At 42.1% G+C, this 19,561-nt stretch overlaps 1 protein-coding gene across 1 annotated transcript in view; it reads left to right on the forward strand.

Moving 5' to 3' along the window:
* The window catches only part of LOC141146080 (fibrocystin-L-like), a 364,397-nt gene that overhangs the window by 264,699 nt on the left and 80,137 nt on the right, over positions 1-19,561 (forward strand). The window contains exons 53-56 of the mRNA XM_073632840.1: positions 1,056-1,207; positions 2,328-2,487; positions 4,980-5,148; positions 12,490-12,584. Of these exons, the coding sequence (XP_073488941.1) occupies positions 1,056-1,207; positions 2,328-2,487; positions 4,980-5,148; positions 12,490-12,584 (576 nt within the window). The remainder of the gene's footprint in view (positions 1-1,055; positions 1,208-2,327; positions 2,488-4,979; positions 5,149-12,489; positions 12,585-19,561) is intronic.

Here is a 19,561-nt window from a genome sequence, read left to right on the forward strand (position 1 = left end):
CTTTCCTTTTCCACTTACCGTATATACTCGAGTATAAAACACAAAAAACTGGGAAAACGTATTGACTCAAGTATAAGCTGAGGGAAATGCAGCAGCTACTGTAAGTGAAAAAGAGGGTCAACAATGCCCATCTGCAGCTGCATGCCTCACTGTGTCCATTGCAGCCTCCCTGTGCCCATTGCACGCCTCCCTGTGTCCATTGCAGCCTCCCTGTGCCCATTGCACGCCTCCCTGTGTCCATTGCAGCCTCCCTGTGTCCATTGCATGCCTCCCTGTGTCCATTGCATGCCTCACTGTGTCCATTGCAGCCTCCCTGTGTCCGTTGCATGCCTCCCTGTGTCCGTTGCATGCCTCCCTGTGTCCATTGCATGCCTCCCTGTGTCCATTGCATGCCTCCCTGTGTCAATTGCAGCCTCCCTGTGCCGATCTGCCTACCTCACTGTGTCCATTGCAGCCGCCCTGTGCCGATCTGCATACATCTCTGTGTCCATTGCAGCCTCCCTGTGCCAATCTGCATACCTGATCAGCGTGTCATGCAGTAAGTCAGACAGCGGCCATTCCAGTGTACAAAAGCCGCGCCTCCTCCTCCTCATCCGTGATAGGCGGAACACTCAGTTTCCCAGCAGTCAGTATTCCGTGGGATGAGGACGAGAGGACGTCCGTGGTAGGTGGAAAACTGAACACTGACTCACTGCTGGGAAACTGAGTGTTCCCCTATCACAGACGAGTAGGAGGCGCGGCTTTTGCTCACTGGTCGGCTGCCGTCTGAGCATGACACGGGCAAATGGCAGATGGCAATGACTCGGGTATAAGCCGAGGGGGGCACTTTCAGCACAAAAAAATGTGCTGAAAAACTTGGCTTATACTCAAGTATATACGGTAATTTATTTTCCCTTTCTGCTTTCTTTTCTTTTAATTTCCTTTTTAGTTATTATTTATTTTAATTTTCCTTCTTTCTTTCACCACACCCATTCCTCCCCCCTCTCCTTTTAATATTTTTTTGACCAGATCTCAAGGATTTTTCCTTAACTCTAATATATTTTTATTTAATTTAGGTCTCACTGTTGTTCCCTATTTATCTAAACGTTTAACACACCCGAATGGATGGATGGCCTTACTGCCTAATACTAATAGCTTAAATTGGTATTTCAGTCATGTGGATTTCCTCACAAATATTGCATACACTGCCACTTTCTATGGATTTAAGGTAAACAAATATAATTACTTAGCAGATAAACTAAATCTATGATAATAATTGTAAGGCTGCATTCCCACTAGCCTCCCTCATTTGGTTTGTTAAAACAGGATATCCGGGAAGTATAAACAAACCTTATGCTCCTCAAATCAATTTCTCCTGCATTTACATGTAGGTGTGTTTACACGCATTTAGGAGCGTTCAGAGTATCTAATCTTACCTTGGATGCACAGAATTCTATTTCTCTACATACAGCTGAACTGAATGTACCTAAACACAAGTAAACACACAGTGTGAATTATAACGTTTAAATCTATTACACGCATTTATACACATTTGTAAATGTCCTATAAGTGCATAGAAATGCATGTATGTCATTATCAGTGTGACTGAGGCCTTATAGTGTTGTAAAGAGGTAATATAGCATAACCTTAAATAGGGCATTGTATTTATAGAATATTGCTTTATAGCAAAGTAAGAACTTAGTCCCAATATTAAAGTATTCATGGAGTTCCTGCTGTGATGTAACTGAACTCCTGAGTCTCTCTAATCTTGGCAATTGAAGACTTCTACAGATCACTGATACATACCCTTCAGGCTTGATTCCTTCCAAGCTGGTGAGGTTGAGATCACTACCTGACGTAGTCCTAAATCTTGACCTTTTAAAAAATAAAAATGATATAAATTTACATTGGTCCACTCTTCATGCATAAACTTCAGAACATAAGAACACATTTCCTGAAACTGATATCAGCTAGGCAGTTTGTGAGCTGCTTCCATTTTATGAGTTTGCCATACTTTTATAGTTTGGTTACAGTGAAAATCACCAACATGTTTTAAGGCAAGCACGTTGGAAGAATAGTTGTGGGAAAAAAAATGCAACACCATAGCACACAGTTTGACCTTTTCTTACTAAGCAAAATAAATAACCAGAAAGGACTGTGAGCGCCCATCTAACATTTGCCTTATTAATTTGACCATATGAGCTGATAGTTAGATAATATATGCTATCAGAAGTCTAGGGATGGACTTTTTTTTAGAGACAGCATACTGAAACTGTAGCATTCTTCATTTGTGTGATTGCAGTCAAATTAGATGTTATTTACATGTTATGTTTTATATTTTTTTACAGAGTGAGGACTATGTGATGATATCACACAACCTAACTCAGGAGCCAGATATGTTTCAAATAATTGATGTACGTAATGGGTCCATGCAGCCTCTGACCTACGACAACAATACTAATGGAGACTGGTACTTCAATGAAAACACAACTACACTAACCTACCTTGGTAGGTGCACATTTACAGTAGTTTGACTGCCAATCAGCTGTTTTGCCAGCACTTCTGAACAATTCCAGGGATACCACTGCATGAAGTCTTTCAACTTTCTTTGACTAACCTCAAATGCCTATTCTTTCCAAATAGCCGGATGGTGCATGTGTTAGACAGCCTGCCTGACTTGTATCATTAAACAAGCCTAAAGAACATAAAGCAAACATTGTTCTGTTTTAAGAACATTCACCTAATTTTCTAATTGTTAGTGGGGTCAAACTGAAGTTTGTTTTCTACTGCAGTAATGATACCATTTCTAGAATCAAAAATGCTTCTGGATTGCAAAAAATTCTATCAGTGTATGTGTTTTTTGTTCAGGAAGGTCAATTCATTCCAAACATTGAACATTAAGACCCCTTTAACACTGGGCCCGCCCGAGCGTTAGCGGTAAAGCGTTGCTCGTTCTAGCGGCGCTTTACCACTGTTATAGTGGCGCTTTGGCACTGCTAGCGGAGCACTTTTAACCCCCCAGAAGGGGTTAAAAAGGGGTTGAAAGCACCCGCTTAGTGCTGCTTTTAAAGCACTTTTAAGGCGCTTTGAGAGTGGCGCCCATTCATTTAATTTCAACCCATTCAATACACCGCTCCCGCACCGAGCCAAAGATGCTGCTTGCAGGACTTTTTTTCCCATCTTGCAAGTGCACTGCCCCAGTATAAAAGCACTCAGGCTTTCACATTGGGGTGGCATGGGAGGCATTTTTCAGGCGCTTTACAGGCGCTATTTTTAGCGCTTGTAAAGGTGTGAAAGGGGTCTAAAATGAAAATAAGATTTTGAAGTAAAATAATGCATTTGGGTGGTAAAAATATGAATGCAAACTATACACTGGGGGGAGAACCTCGGGGGGAATCTAGGATGGAAAAGGACCTGGGGGTCCTAGTAGATGATAGGCTCAGTAATGGCATGCAATGCCAAGCTGCTGCTAGCAAAGCAAACAGAATATTGGCATGCATTAAAAGGGAGATCAACTCCAGAGATAAAACGATAATTCTCCCACTCTACAAGGCTCTGGTCCGGCCGCACCTGGAGTATGCTGTCCAGTTCTGGGCACCAGTCCTCAGGAAGGATGTACTGGAAATGGAGCGAGTACAAAGAAGGGCAACAAAGCTAATAAAGGGTCTGGAGGATCTTAGTTATGAGGAAAGGTTGCGAGCACTGAACTTATTCTCTCTGGAGAAGAGACGCTTGAGAGGGGATATGATTTCAATTTACAAATACCGTACTGGTGACCCCACAATAGGGATAAAACTTTTTCGCAGAAGAGAGTTTAACAAGACTCGTGGCCACTCATAAAAATTAGAAGAAAAGAGGTTTAACCTTAAACTAGGTAGAGAGTTCTTTACTGTAAGAGCGGCAAGGATGTGGAATTCCCTTCCACAGGCGGTGGTCTCAGCGGGGCGCATTGATAGCTTCAAGAAAGTATTAGATAAGCACCTGAATGACCGCAACATACAGGGATATATAATGTAATACTGACACATAATCACACACATAGGTTGGACTTGATGGACTTGTGTCTTTTTTCAACCTCACCTACTATGTAACTATGTAACTATGTATGAAGTACTTTTAAATGACATTTGTCAAGTCAAGGTATATACTTGGAATTTTCATACAAAATGTTTGAATGTTCATATAAATTTTTGTACGAACATTTGTTGATAAGATGGGGAGGAGCGGAACTATTAGTTGTGGTGAAAAAAATCTTGGTACCAAAGTAGACAGCCCCAGTGGTCACATTCATTCTCCTGCTGTCCTGAACGAGCCATTAAAGGAGAAGTACAGCCAAAGCTCGTTTGGCTGTTCTTCCCCTGTGGATCACAGGAGTGCAGTTCGTTCTGCACTCCTATGACCTGTTTTCAGGAGACAGCGGGATGAAGCCCACTGTCTGCTGACGTCACTGAGCAACGATGAATATACTGAACGATAGCGTACGCAAATGAGTAATTTATACTCTTATCGCATGCGGAAAAGCTTTGTGAATTGACTGCATGTCTCTGCCTGCACCTAAACGGACACATTTGTACATCCTACTGACTTGTGTTCCTGTGAGACACCAGTCCTAGCCATCCCCTGTGGATAACTGCACTCCTGGAATCACAGGACATATTTTGTTCTTCATTCCTTCAGCCTCCTATACTTCCTGGTCAGTGAATATGGCATTCCAGGGGGCAGCCATGGCATGTACCAGTAGCCTAGGCTTGCTTGGCTTATAGGAAATGGGACTGCTATAGGTGACACTACACTAAGGTATATTCCCTGATTACTTGTATCAGGGGTGCCTAATATTTTTTGCCATCTATATAGCAAAAAATAAAAAACACAGTGGTGATTAAATACCACCAAAAGAAAGCTCTGTCTCAAAAAAATATATAAAAATGTTATTTGGGTACAGTGTTGCATGACTGAGTAATTGTTTTTAAGTGGTTAAACAATACCATTATTTTTTGCAGTGTCCGGAAAACTCAAGCTCCACAGACGTGCAGTGGCAGGAATGCTGGATACAACTATGTCTAACAAAAATGTGAACTTGGTGGTCTATCAGTGCTACTACAAAAAATGTATCCCTCCTCCTCCCCCTCCCCCTCCCCCTCCTCCTCCCTCCACTCCTCCTCCTCCCTCCACTCCTCCACCTCCCTCCCCTCCTCCACCTCATCCTGCGCCTTTTCCTCTTCCTACCAATGCACCAACGCCTCCAATATATGAGTAAGTATGAACACATTTACACTTTTTGGATGAGCTATACAGTATCTCACAACAGTGAGTGCACTCCTTATATTTTTGTAAATATTTTATTATATCTTTTCTTGTGACAATACTGAAGAAATTACACTTTGCTACAATGTAAAGTAGTGAGTGTACAGCTTGTATAACAGTGTAAATTTGATGTCCCCTCAAAATAACTCAACACACAGCCATTAATGTCTAAACCACTGCTAACAAAAGTGAGTACACACCCCTAAGTAAAAATGACCAAATTGGGCCCAATTAGCCATTTTCCCTCCCTGGTGTAATCTGACTCATTAGTGTTACAAAGTCTCAGGTGTGAATGGGGAGCAGGTGTGTTAAATTTTGTGTTATAGTTCTCACTCTCTCATACTGGTCACTCTAAGTTTAACATGACACCTAATGACAAAGAACTCTGAGGATCTGAAAAAAAGAATTGTTGCTCTACATAAATATGGCCTAGGCTATAAGAAGATTGCCAAGACCCTTAAACTGAGCTGCAGCATGGTGGCCAAGACCATACAGCGGTTTAACAGGACAGGTTCCACTTATAACAGGCCTCGTCATGGTCGACCAAAGAATTTGAGTGCACATGCTCAGCGTCATATCCATAGGTTGTCTTTGGGAAGTAGATGTAGGAGTGCTGCCAGCATTGCTGCAGAGGTTGATGAGGTGGGGGGGGGGGGGGGGGGCATGTCAGTGCTCAGATGATACGCTGCACACTGCAGCAAATTGGTCTGCATGGCTGTCATCCCAAAAAGAAGCCTCTTCTAAAGATAACGCACAAGAAAGCCTGCAAACAGTTTGCTGAAGACAAGGAGACTAAGGCCATGGATTACTGGAACCATGTCCTGTGGTCTGATGAGACCAAGAAAAGCTTATTTGGTTCAGATGGTGTCAAGCGTGTGTGGTGGCAACCAGGTGAGGAGTACAAAGACAAGTGTGTCTTGCCTACAGTCAAGCATGGTGGTGGGGGTGTTATGGTCTGGGGCTGCATGAGTGCTGCAGACACTGGGGAGCTACAGTTCATTGAGGGAAGCATAAATGCCAACATGTACTGTGACATACTGAAGCAAAGCATAATCCCCTCCCTTCGGAGACTGGGTTGCAGGGCAGTATTCAAACATAACGACCCCAAACACACCTCCAAGATGACCAATGCCTTGCTAAAGAAGCTGAGGGTAAAGGTAATGGACTGGCCAAGCATGTCTCCAGACCTTAAAGACCTATTGAGCATCTGTGGGGCATCCTCAAACGGAAGGTGGAAGAACGCAAGATCTCTAACATCCATCAGCTCCGTGATGTCGTCATGGAGGAGTGGAAGAGGACTCCAGTGGCAACCTGTGAAGCACTGGTGAACTCCATGCCCAAGAAGGTTAAGGCAGTGCTTGAAAAAAACAGTGCCCATCAAATGCTGCCAGTGTCCATAACACTGATATACTTTATTAAAACACTGTACCTGCTGTCCTGGGGGTTTCCCTCGTGCTCCTCTCTCTCCTCCTGACGTCACAGCCCCAGGGCCGAGGAGAAGATGCAGTGCAGGGGAGGGTAGGCGGAGCTTAAGGCTCCACCTGTCACCTGTTGCTTATGGGGGCGCGAGTGACACACGCCGCCCCCCCGCATGAGATAAAGCCCCCCCACCCGTCTTGCTGATTCCCGGCTCCCGCTGCCGCCTCCCGCACACTTGCAGCCCACGGCGGCCGGCTTTCTGTAGCGGCGCCGTGGTGTATGGGCGTGCTTGTCAGAGAGTAGGGGGGCGTGAGATACACGCCCCCATCCTCTGCCAAGCACGCCCATACACAGTGGCGCCGCTACAGAAAGCCGGCCGCTGTGGGCTGCAAGTGTGCGGGAGGTGGCAGCGGGAGCCGGGAATCAGCAAGACGGGTGGGGGGCTTTATCTCATGCGGGGGGGGGGCGGCCCTTCTTGCCGCCCCCCGCAAAGTGCCGCCCTAGGCCTAGGCCTTGTCGGCCTAGGCCAAAACACAGCCCTGGTCTTGCCTACAGTCAAGCATGGTGGTGGGAGTGTCATGGTCTGGGGCTGCATGAGTGCTGCCAGCACTGGGGAGCTACAGTTCATTGAGGTAACCATGAATGCCAACATGTACTGTGACATACTGAAGCAGAGAATGAACCCCTCCCTTCGGAGACTGGTCTGCGGGGCAGTATTCCAACATAATGACCCCAAACACATGTCCAAGATGACCACTGCCTTCCTAAAGAAGCTGAGCATAAAAGTGATGGACTGGCCAAGCATGTCTCCAGACCTAAACCCTATTGAGCATCTGTGGGGCATCCTCAAACAGAAGGTGGTGCGCAAAGTCTCTAACATCCACCAGCTCTGTGATGTCGTCATGGAGGAGTGGAAGAGGACTCCAGTGGCAACCTGTAAATCTCTGGTGAACTCCATGCCCAAGAGGGTTAAGGCAGTGCTGGAAAATAACGGTGGCCACACAAAATATTGACACTTTGGGCCCAATTTGGACATTTTCACTTAGGAGTGTACTCACTTTTGTTACAAGCAATTTAGACATTAAAGGTTGTATGTTGAGTTATTTTGAGGAGACGGCAAATTTTCATACCGTTCTACAAGCTGTACACTCATTACTTTACATTGTAGCAAAGTGTAATTTCTTCAGTGTTGTCACATGAAAAGCTATAATAAAATATTTACAAAAATGTGAGGGGTGTACTCCATTTTGTGAGATACTGTATATAAAGATGCAACATGCTATGTACAAAATATTGAAAAAACAGAAAGTGAAGTATAAGTAGACATGTGCATTCGTTTTCCTCCGAATGCATTTTCATTCCGAATTTCGGGTATTTTCGTTATCGTTTTAACAAACGATAACGAAAGTGCAGAATCCGAAAACCGAAAGATACAACATAAACAAATGCTTTATTTTCATTTTCGTTACGACAACAGTTCGATATAGATAGGAGATTCGACAAGACGCTGACAATAGCGATCTGTGTCCATCGAACCTGTGGTCGAATTTGCCTAACCTTAGCTCTGTTAGTCCAAGATTATTCTACATAGAGAGAAAAGATTCGACATAGAGAGAAAAGACTCGACATAGAGAGAAAAGATGCGACATTATAGAGACAAAAGCAAAAAAGGTCGAATGTGCCTAACCTAACTCTATTAGTCCAAGATTATTCGACATAGAGAGAAAAGATTCAACATGAAGATTCGACAAAGCAGTCGCCGCGAGCGGACATTTATGGTCAAATGCTCCGCCCATAGGCTATAGAAGAATTCTAATGTTGGTTGACTAGTAATAATAATTAATAAATATAATTATTACCAGTGTCATTCAACATTAGAATTCTAATAAAAACGAATTTCAGGAGTAACTAAATAAATTTATATTTCGGACGAAAACGAAATTCCGAAACAAAATATTTTAGTGTGCACATGTCTAAGTATAAGAAGGCAGAAGAGGTGCCTCTGGGTGCAGATTTTAGACAAATTTTAATATGAAATAAAGTAACATTGGCAACTCACATTTTAGGAGTGAATAAAAGGCATTGGGGTTGATTTACTAAAGGCAAATAGCCTGTGCACTTTGCAAAATGCAGTTGCCCTCTGCAAGTGCAGTTGCTCCAAGGCTTAGTAAATGAGGTAAGGCTTCACTTTATAAGGAGTACCCAATCATGTGCAAGGAAAATAAAAAAAAAGCTTTTTTGATTGCACGTGATTGGATTATGAAAGTCAGCAGAGCTTCTGCTCATTTACTAAGCTCTGGAGAAACTGCACATGCAGAGTGCAATTGCACTTTGCAAAGTGCACAGTCGTTTTGCCCTTAGTAAATCAACCCCAGTGTATTGTCCCAAACCTATGTGATGTTCTAGCGGACCATCAAGCGGTGTACAAGGAACATCACTGATCGCTCACTAACAGGAAAAAGAGATTGAATTCACTGCGGACACCCCCATGTTTGGGACAATACAATTTATTCACTCCTAAAATGTGAGTTGCCAATGTTACTTTATTTCATATTTAAATTTGTCTAAAATCTGCACCCAGAGGCACCTCTTCTCCCTTCATGTTTTTTCAGTTACTGGGAACATGGTTTCTGTTCCTCTCAGATGGCAGCCTTGAGCGTGGATGATCCCTCCTCTACTCCTTTTTACCCCTCTCCCCCCTTCCTCCACTACTATTTTATATGATTTATGGACTTCCTCCAAAACAATTTTACAGATTGTGGACTTGGTGTCTCATTGTGCATATAATATTATGCTTATTCAGCACATATACTGAATGCTTATAGGATATGAATTGTTTTAGTCACTTGCGCCTTTTACTTGTATTAGAAAGTGTAGTATCATGTGGACTTTTAAGGCACCTACACACTGCAGTTTTATAAACCAATTAATGTTTATTGATATATATGTTAAAATACTATTTAACCATTTAGTAAAAATCCATATGACCCATAATACAAACTAAATGAATCTCATCCAAAGGGGTTATGGCATATTAACTTATAAATGGCTCCAAAGGGATGGTAGTAAACCTCGAATGTTGGTAGTATTCTCCAAATAGGCAGTATGCATTTTGAGACTTGCGACCATCACTATAGCCATTTATAAGTGCGTGTACATTACACCATCAAAAGACTGCTAGTGTTAATCCTGCTTCATTTGGATATTTTTTGCAGCTACATTCCATTATCCACCTTTTTTGGCTTATGGTGTTACAACCTTATATGTCATCCCGATACAGAGATTTTGTTATCCTACAGTCTATGATTTCTTCCTCCGTTTTCCACATCAAGTGGCCTGGTAGACTTTAATGTGCGGTGACCCCCATGCTCTCAAAAACCTGATTAAGTGGCATATTTTGTATTCCCCATCTGATCTCCTGAAGAAGTGGAATTCTTTCTGGGAAACACATTGAGCTTGGTGCCTGCCTTACCTCCAGCTTTTGGACCTTGGATACAACAATATAATTTCTACAAGACTCTGGTCTGGCCACACCTAGAGTATGCTGTCCAGTTCTGGGCACCAGTCCTCAGGAAGGATGTACTGGAAATGGAACGAGTACAAAGAAGGGCAACAAAGCTAATAAAAGGTCTGGAGGATGTTTGTTATGAGGAAAGGTTGCAAGCACTGAACTTATTCTCTCTGGAGAAGAGACGCTTGAGAGGGGATATGATTTCAAATTACAAATACTGTACTGGTGACCCCACAATAGGGATAAAACTTTTTTGTGGCCACTCATTAAAATTAAAGGAAAAGAGGTTTAACCTTTACCTACGTCGAGGGTTCTTTACTGTAAGAGCGGCAAGAATGTGGAATTCCCTTCCACAGGCGGTGGTATCAGCGGGAAGCATCGATTGTTTCAAAAAACTATTAGATAAGCACCTGAACGACCGCAACATACAGGGTAATACAATGTAATACTGACATATAATCACACACATGGGTTGGACTTGATGGACTTATGTCTTTTTTCAACCTCACCTACTATTTAACTATGTAACCTGTGATCGTATGGATATAAGAACTTACGTCATAGGTTCACGTATGGGCTGGGAGTGTGACATATCCCCTTCTGATTATCTTAATTTACTTTTTATTATGGGTCATGAGGCATTTTGATTTAATGGTTAAATAGTATTTTAACATATATGAATAAACATTAATTGGTGTTTTTCGAAACAGTAGTTTGTAGGTGCCTTAGGAGTCCACTAGAATCTTTGATTTCTGTTATTTCAATAAGTATGAGCACAAATGTTAACTAAATTATCTTCGTACAAAACAGCACAAGAGTTTGACATTCTTGTTTTTACATTTTATTTATTCTAAAAATAAAGAAAAAATGAAATAGTGCTGTAGATGTTTTTGGACTTACAGAAATATTGAGAGTTTCCATCTCTATTTACATTCCATTGGCAATTGTACAACGTTTACATTGGCTTTCATGGCAACCTCCCAAACATAAACAGCAATAAAAAAAAAACTCATAGAGGCTTTAACCTTGTAAAAAAAAGCTGACACGTTTAATTGGTTACCTGAGCTCGGTCACAGACCACAACCAGGTGACCGTTTTATTGCTAAAAGGAACATACTAAGAGTACAAGAAACAGGGAAATCAGCTGTGGCTACACAATACTCAAACACAGCCTTATGCCGCGTACACACGAGCGGACTTTCTTGGCGGACTAGGTCCGACGGGATTAGTCTAGTGGACAATCCGATAGTGTGTGGGATAGTCCGATAGCTTTTCGGGTTAAAAATCCGACGGACCTAGAAATAGAACATGTTTCAAATCTGTCCGACGGACTAAAATTGGGAAAACTGTTCGTCTGTGTGCTGGTCTGACGGACCAAATACGGACCAAATACGGCGCAAGGGAAGCTATTGGCTACTGGCTATTGAAGTTCCTTTTTTAGTCCCGTTTACGTCATTACATTCAAACCGAACGGACTTAAGAACGGACTTAGTCCTATCGTGTGTGGCCAAGTCCGTTGGTTCGGAAAGACCGTCGGACCTAGTCAGAAAGTCAGTCGGAAAGACCGTCGGACCTAGTCCGCTGTAAAGTCCGCTCGTGTGTACGCGGCATTAGTGTCATCTATACTATCAAAGGGTATGGAACTCTTTTAAAAAACTGATGACAGGAAAGGTTTTTATAACAGAAGAGACCCTAGTGCTATCTTTTGTCATAAATTCCTCTCTCGGCCTGTCAGCAGTAATGTGACCTGAGCTGCTCATGCTCAGCTCAGACCACATTTGCCCTTGCTTTACCATAGCGATGTGACTTGTGTATGCATACATGAGAGTGACATCATCATGGCCCGACCATTCAAACTGCCAAAGAGAAAGAGCCTGGAAGACCAGGTGCTGAAGGGCACATTATGACAGGCACGTCTGTCATAATGTGGTAGCATGTGGTCCATGCTAGCACATTATAGCATATATCTGCTGGGGTATGGTTGAAAAAAAATGCTTTTCATGGGTTACCTGAGCTCATCTCAGACCACACTCCGGTAAGCCTTTTAGAAAGTTACCCATCCTGTTCCAAAGAAGTAAAAATATGTAGAAACACAGTGCCAGATGCTTGAGGCTCTTCAAAATGCCTAAAGCACATAAGAAACATGTGAGTGGGGGGGTGGTTGCCTTTTTTTTTATCAATGGAAAAGAAATTATTATTCTACTTTGCACTAATTGTAGCAGTAGAGTTCTGGTTATTGCTAAATGCTTCATGGTTCTAAAAATATGTGTTTTCATCTCTAGTGTTTGGACTACCAGATTCATCGGACAATCATCTGTAGAAAACAATGATAATATTCTGAAAAATGGATCAACTGTCATTATTCCTGCAGGTAAAAATGTTTAGTTTTTTTTTTTTCCCAGACCAAATACTTACTATTTTCATATTGAAGCATTTCTATATCTGATTTTAATGAGTTTTTTTTCCTACATAGAGGTCCTTGTTCTTACAGGTTGATGTTTAAATAGAAAGAGTACTGTTAGGCTCTATTCACACTAATGCGTTTTTTGATGCATTTTGCAGAAATGCAGGGAAATTTTTTCATTACTTTACATTGTAGCAAAGTGTAATTTCTTCAGTGTTGTCACATGAAAAGCTATAATAAAATATTTACAAAAATGTGAGGGGTGTACTCCATTTTGTGAGATACTGTATATAAAGATGCAACATGCTATGTACAAAATATTGAAAAAACAGAAAGTGAAGTATAAGTAGACATGTGCATTCGTTTTCCTCCGAATGCATTTTCATTCCGAATTTCGGGTATTTTCGTTATCGTTTTAACAAACGATAACGAAAGTGCAGAATCCGAAAACCGAAAGATACAACATAAACAAATGCTTTATTTTCATTTTCGTTACGACAACAGTTCGATATAGATAGGAGATTCGACAAGACGCTGACAATAGCGATCTGTGTCCATCGAACCTGTGGTCGAATTTGCCTAACCTTAGCTCTGTTAGTCCAAGATTATTCTACATAGAGAGAAAAGATTCGACATAGAGAGAAAAGACTCGACATAGAGAGAAAAGATGCGACATTATAGAGACAAAAGCAAAAAAGGTCGAATGTGCCTAACCTAACTCTATTAGTCCAAGATTATTCGACATAGAGAGAAAAGATTCAACATGAAGATTCGACAAAGCAGTCGCCGCGAGCGGACATTTATGGTCAAATGCTCCGCCCATAGGCTATAGAAGAATTCTAATGTTGGTTGACTAGTAATAATAATTAATAAATATAATTATTACCAGTGTCATTCAACATTAGAATTCTAATAAAAACGAATTTCAGGAGTAACTAAATAAATTTATATTTCGGACGAAAACGAAATTCCGAAACAAAATATTTTAGTGTGCACATGTCTAAGTATAAGAAGGCAGAAGAGGTGCCTCTGGGTGCAGATTTTAGACAAATTTTAATATGAAATAAAGTAACATTGGCAACTCACATTTTAGGAGTGAATAAAAGGCATTGGGGTTGATTTACTAAAGGCAAATAGCCTGTGCACTTTGCAAAATGCAGTTGCCCTCTGCAAGTGCAGTTGCTCCAAGGCTTAGTAAATGAGGTAAGGCTTCACTTTATAAGGAGTACCCAATCATGTGCAAGGAAAATAAAAAAAAAGCTTTTTTGATTGCACGTGATTGGATTATGAAAGTCAGCAGAGCTTCTGCTCATTTACTAAGCTCTGGAGAAACTGCACATGCAGAGTGCAATTGCACTTTGCAAAGTGCACAGTCGTTTTGCCCTTAGTAAATCAACCCCAGTGTATTGTCCCAAACCTATGTGATGTTCTAGCGGACCATCAAGCGGTGTACAAGGAACATCACTGATCGCTCACTAACAGGAAAAAGAGATTGAATTCACTGCGGACACCCCCATGTTTGGGACAATACAATTTATTCACTCCTAAAATGTGAGTTGCCAATGTTACTTTATTTCATATTTAAATTTGTCTAAAATCTGCACCCAGAGGCACCTCTTCTCCCTTCATGTTTTTTCAGTTACTGGGAACATGGTTTCTGTTCCTCTCAGATGGCAGCCTTGAGCGTGGATGATCCCTCCTCTACTCCTTTTTACCCCTCTCCCCCCTTCCTCCACTACTATTTTATATGATTTATGGACTTCCTCCAAAACAATTTTACAGATTGTGGACTTGGTGTCTCATTGTGCATATAATATTATGCTTATTCAGCACATATACTGAATGCTTATAGGATATGAATTGTTTTAGTCACTTGCGCCTTTTACTTGTATTAGAAAGTGTAGTATCATGTGGACTTTTAAGGCACCTACACACTGCAGTTTTATAAACCAATTAATGTTTATTGATATATATGTTAAAATACTATTTAACCATTTAGTAAAAATCCATATGACCCATAATACAAACTAAATGAATCTCATCCAAAGGGGTTATGGCATATTAACTTATAAATGGCTCCAAAGGGATGGTAGTAAACCTCGAATGTTGGTAGTATTCTCCAAATAGGCAGTATGCATTTTGAGACTTGCGACCATCACTATAGCCATTTATAAGTGCGTGTACATTACACCATCAAAAGACTGCTAGTGTTAATCCTGCTTCATTTGGATATTTTTTGCAGCTACATTCCATTATCCACCTTTTTTGGCTTATGGTGTTACAACCTTATATGTCATCCCGATACAGAGATTTTGTTATCCTACAGTCTATGATTTCTTCCTCCGTTTTCCACATCAAGTGGCCTGGTAGACTTTAATGTGCGGTGACCCCCATGCTCTCAAAAACCTGATTAAGTGGCATATTTTGTATTCCCCATCTGATCTCCTGAAGAAGTGGAATTCTTTCTGGGAAACACATTGAGCTTGGTGCCTGCCTTACCTCCAGCTTTTGGACCTTGGATACAACAATATAATTTCTACAAGACTCTGGTCTGGCCACACCTAGAGTATGCTGTCCAGTTCTGGGCACCAGTCCTCAGGAAGGATGTACTGGAAATGGAACGAGTACAAAGAAGGGCAACAAAGCTAATAAAAGGTCTGGAGGATGTTTGTTATGAGGAAAGGTTGCAAGCACTGAACTTATTCTCTCTGGAGAAGAGACGCTTGAGAGGGGATATGATTTCAAATTACAAATACTGTACTGGTGACCCCACAATAGGGATAAAACTTTTTTGTGGCCACTCATTAAAATTAAAGGAAAAGAGGTTTAACCTTTACCTACGTCGAGGGTTCTTTACTGTAAGAGCGGCAAGAATGTGGAATTCCCTTCCACAGGCGGTGGTATCAGCGGGAAGCATCGATTGTTTCAAAAAACTATTAGATAAGCACCTGAACGACCGCAACATACAGGGTAATACAATGTAATACTGACATATAATCACACACATGGGTTGGACTTGATGGACTTATGTCTTTTTTCAACCTCACCTACTATTTAACTATGTAACCTGTGATCGTATGGATATAAGAACTTACGTCATAGGTTCACGTATGGGCTGGGAGTGTGACATATCCCCTTCTGATTATCTTAATTTACTTTTTATTATGGGTCATGAGGCATTTTGATTTAATGGTTAAATAGTATTTTAACATATATGAATAAACATTAATTGGTGTTTTTCGAAACAGTAGTTTGTAGGTGCCTTAGGAGTCCACTAGAATCTTTGATTTCTGTTATTTCAATAAGTATGAGCACAAATGTTAACTAAATTATCTTCGTACAAAACAGCACAAGAGTTTGACATTCTTGTTTTTACATTTTATTTATTCTAAAAATAAAGAAAAAATGAAATAGTGCTGTAGATGTTTTTGGACTTACAGAAATATTGAGAGTTTCCATCTCTATTTACATTCCATTGGCAATTGTACAACGTTTACATTGGCTTTCATGGCAACCTCCCAAACATAAACAGCAATAAAAAAAAAACTCATAGAGGCTTTAACCTTGTAAAAAAAAGCTGACACGTTTAATTGGTTACCTGAGCTCGGTCACAGACCACAACCAGGTGACCGTTTTATTGCTAAAAGGAACATACTAAGAGTACAAGAAACAGGGAAATCAGCTGTGGCTACACAATACTCAAACACAGCCTTATGCCGCGTACACACGAGCGGACTTTCTTGGCGGACTAGGTCCGACGGGATTAGTCTAGTGGACAATCCGATAGTGTGTGGGATAGTCCGATAGCTTTTCGGGTTAAAAATCCGACGGACCTAGAAATAGAACATGTTTCAAATCTGTCCGACGGACTAAAATTGGGAAAACTGTTCGTCTGTGTGCTGGTCTGACGGACCAAATACGGACCAAATACGGCGCAAGGGAAGCTATTGGCTACTGGCTATTGAAGTTCCTTTTTTAGTCCCGTTTACGTCATTACATTCAAACCGAACGGACTTAAGAACGGACTTAGTCCTATCGTGTGTGGCCAAGTCCGTTGGTTCGGAAAGACCGTCGGACCTAGTCAGAAAGTCAGTCGGAAAGACCGTCGGACCTAGTCCGCTGTAAAGTCCGCTCGTGTGTACGCGGCATTAGTGTCATCTATACTATCAAAGGGTATGGAACTCTTTTAAAAAACTGATGACAGGAAAGGTTTTTATAACAGAAGAGACCCTAGTGCTATCTTTTGTCATAAATTCCTCTCTCGGCCTGTCAGCAGTAATGTGACCTGAGCTGCTCATGCTCAGCTCAGACCACATTTGCCCTTGCTTTACCATAGCGATGTGACTTGTGTATGCATACATGAGAGTGACATCATCATGGCCCGACCATTCAAACTGCCAAAGAGAAAGAGCCTGGAAGACCAGGTGCTGAAGGGCACATTATGACAGGCACGTCTGTCATAATGTGGTAGCATGTGGTCCATGCTAGCACATTATAGCATATATCTGCTGGGGTATGGTTGAAAAAAAATGCTTTTCATGGGTTACCTGAGCTCATCTCAGACCACACTCCGGTAAGCCTTTTAGAAAGTTACCCATCCTGTTCCAAAGAAGTAAAAATATGTAGAAACACAGTGCCAGATGCTTGAGGCTCTTCAAAATGCCTAAAGCACATAAGAAACATGTGAGTGGGGGGGTGGTTGCCTTTTTTTTTATCAATGGAAAAGAAATTATTATTCTACTTTGCACTAATTGTAGCAGTAGAGTTCTGGTTATTGCTAAATGCTTCATGGTTCTAAAAATATGTGTTTTCATCTCTAGTGTTTGGACTACCAGATTCATCGGACAATCATCTGTAGAAAACAATGATAATATTCTGAAAAATGGATCAACTGTCATTATTCCTGCAGGTAAAAATGTTTAGTTTTTTTTTTTTCCCAGACCAAATACTTACTATTTTCATATTGAAGCATTTCTATATCTGATTTTAATGAGTTTTTTTTCCTACATAGAGGTCCTTGTTCTTACAGGTTGATGTTTAAATAGAAAGAGTACTGTTAGGCTCTATTCACACTAATGCGTTTTTTGATGCATTTTGCAGAAATGCAGGGAAATTTTTTAACATGGGTTCCTAAGGAACATGTTCACATCAATGCATTTTTGTGCCTCTGCATTTTTGGAAAGGGTCAGGGACTTTTTTTCCCGCAAAATGCAGCATTTTGCATGTAATAGACTTCAATGGATCCGCATCCAAAACGCTAGTACCGCGTTTTTACAGCGATTTTGCGTTTATTTATTTTTTTTACACTGTATATAGCTGGTTGCTAAGGAGGGGGCCAGGAAACTGGCCGTCACATCCTTAACAACCGATGAGCCATCAGCTGTCAGCGGGCTTCCTGCTGAATGTAAAAAAAAAAATTGCCGGCTAAAAAAAAAATCTTGAAAAAAAAACAGCATGGGGCCCCCCCCCCAGGTCCATACCAAATCCTTGGGTCTAGTATGGATTCAGAGGGGACCCTCCATGCCAAAATTTTTTTAAAAATGTCATGGGGCCCCTCCAAAATCCATACCAGACCCTTATCTGAGCATGCAGCCCGGCAGGTCAGGAAAGGGAGGGGATGAGCGAGCGCCCCCTCCTGAACCATACCAGGCCGCATGCCCTCAACATGGGGGGTGAGTGCTTTGGGGCAGGGGGGGGCTCTGGCCCCCCTGCCCCAAAGCACCTTGCCCACATGTTGATAGGGGACAAAGGCCTCTTTCCAACAACCCTTGCCCGGTAGTTGTCGGGGTCTGCGGGTGGGGGGCTTACGTCATCCGGAGGCCACGCCCCCTTGTGATGTCACCGCCTGGGGCGTGATGGGTCTGTGACGTCACAAGGGGGAGTGGACTTCAGATAATGTAATCTGATTGTCACGCCCCATCGTTATTTAAGAAATGATTGACATCGGTGCGGAAAGATCAGCGGGACGCAGCATCGGAGGAGGGTCGTTGGCTGGAGTAGTGGAAGAGAAGAAAGAAGAAGAGCAGAAGAAGAAGCAGGGAAAGAAGGAGAAGACCGGAGAATGAAGATGTGGGAGAAGATGGAGGAAGACCATAGGAAGAAGTCTACTGTATTTTTTAACACTACACTACTTTTTTTGGTGAATGGGTAGGGGTACAATGTAACCCATACTCATTCACATAGGGGGCTGGGATCTGGGGCCCCCCTTGTTAAAGGGGGCTTCCAGATTCCGATAAGCCCCCCACCCGCAGACCCAGACAACCACCAGGCAAGGGTTGTCGGGAAGAGGCCCTTGTCCACCCAAGGTGCTTTCTGGTGGGGGGGCGCAGAGCCTCCTCGCCCCAAAGCACCCATCCCCCCATGTTGAGGGCATGCGGCCTGGTATGGTTCAGGAGGGGGGTGCTCGCTCATCCCCTCCCTTTCCTGACCTGCCGGGCTGCATGCTCGGATAAGGGTCTGGTATGGATTTTGGGGGGACCCCCACACCATTTTTAAAAAAAATTTTGGCATGGGGGGTCCCCTCCGAATCCATACTAGACCCAAGGGCCTGGTATGGACCTGGGGGGACCCCACGCTGTTTTTTTTCACAATTTTATTTTTAGCCGGCAATTCTTTTTTTTTACATTCAGCGGGAAGAGGACGCGGCGGACGGCCTCCCAACCCCCTCCTTAGCAACCAGCTATATACAGTGTAAAAAAAATGCAAATCGCGGCAAAAATATGTGTCCAAAAATGCGGCAAGCACTGCAAAAAGCACTGCGGAAACACTCAAAAGCAACATGCATAGATGTGCATCGAGCCTTAGTATGCAGACACATGGCTTTGATGTGACCAGTCCAAATTCCTATCAGCTGTGCTTGTTTCAAGAGGATACCAACTCTCAAGTATTATCTGAAAACTCAGTGTACATCACTAGATAGTTAAGAAAATGGTATCTATGGAGTT

This window comes from Aquarana catesbeiana, linkage group LG05, assembly GCF_042186555.1.
Source record: "Aquarana catesbeiana isolate 2022-GZ linkage group LG05, ASM4218655v1, whole genome shotgun sequence".
Taxonomy (NCBI): Eukaryota; Metazoa; Chordata; class Amphibia; order Anura; family Ranidae; genus Aquarana; species Aquarana catesbeiana.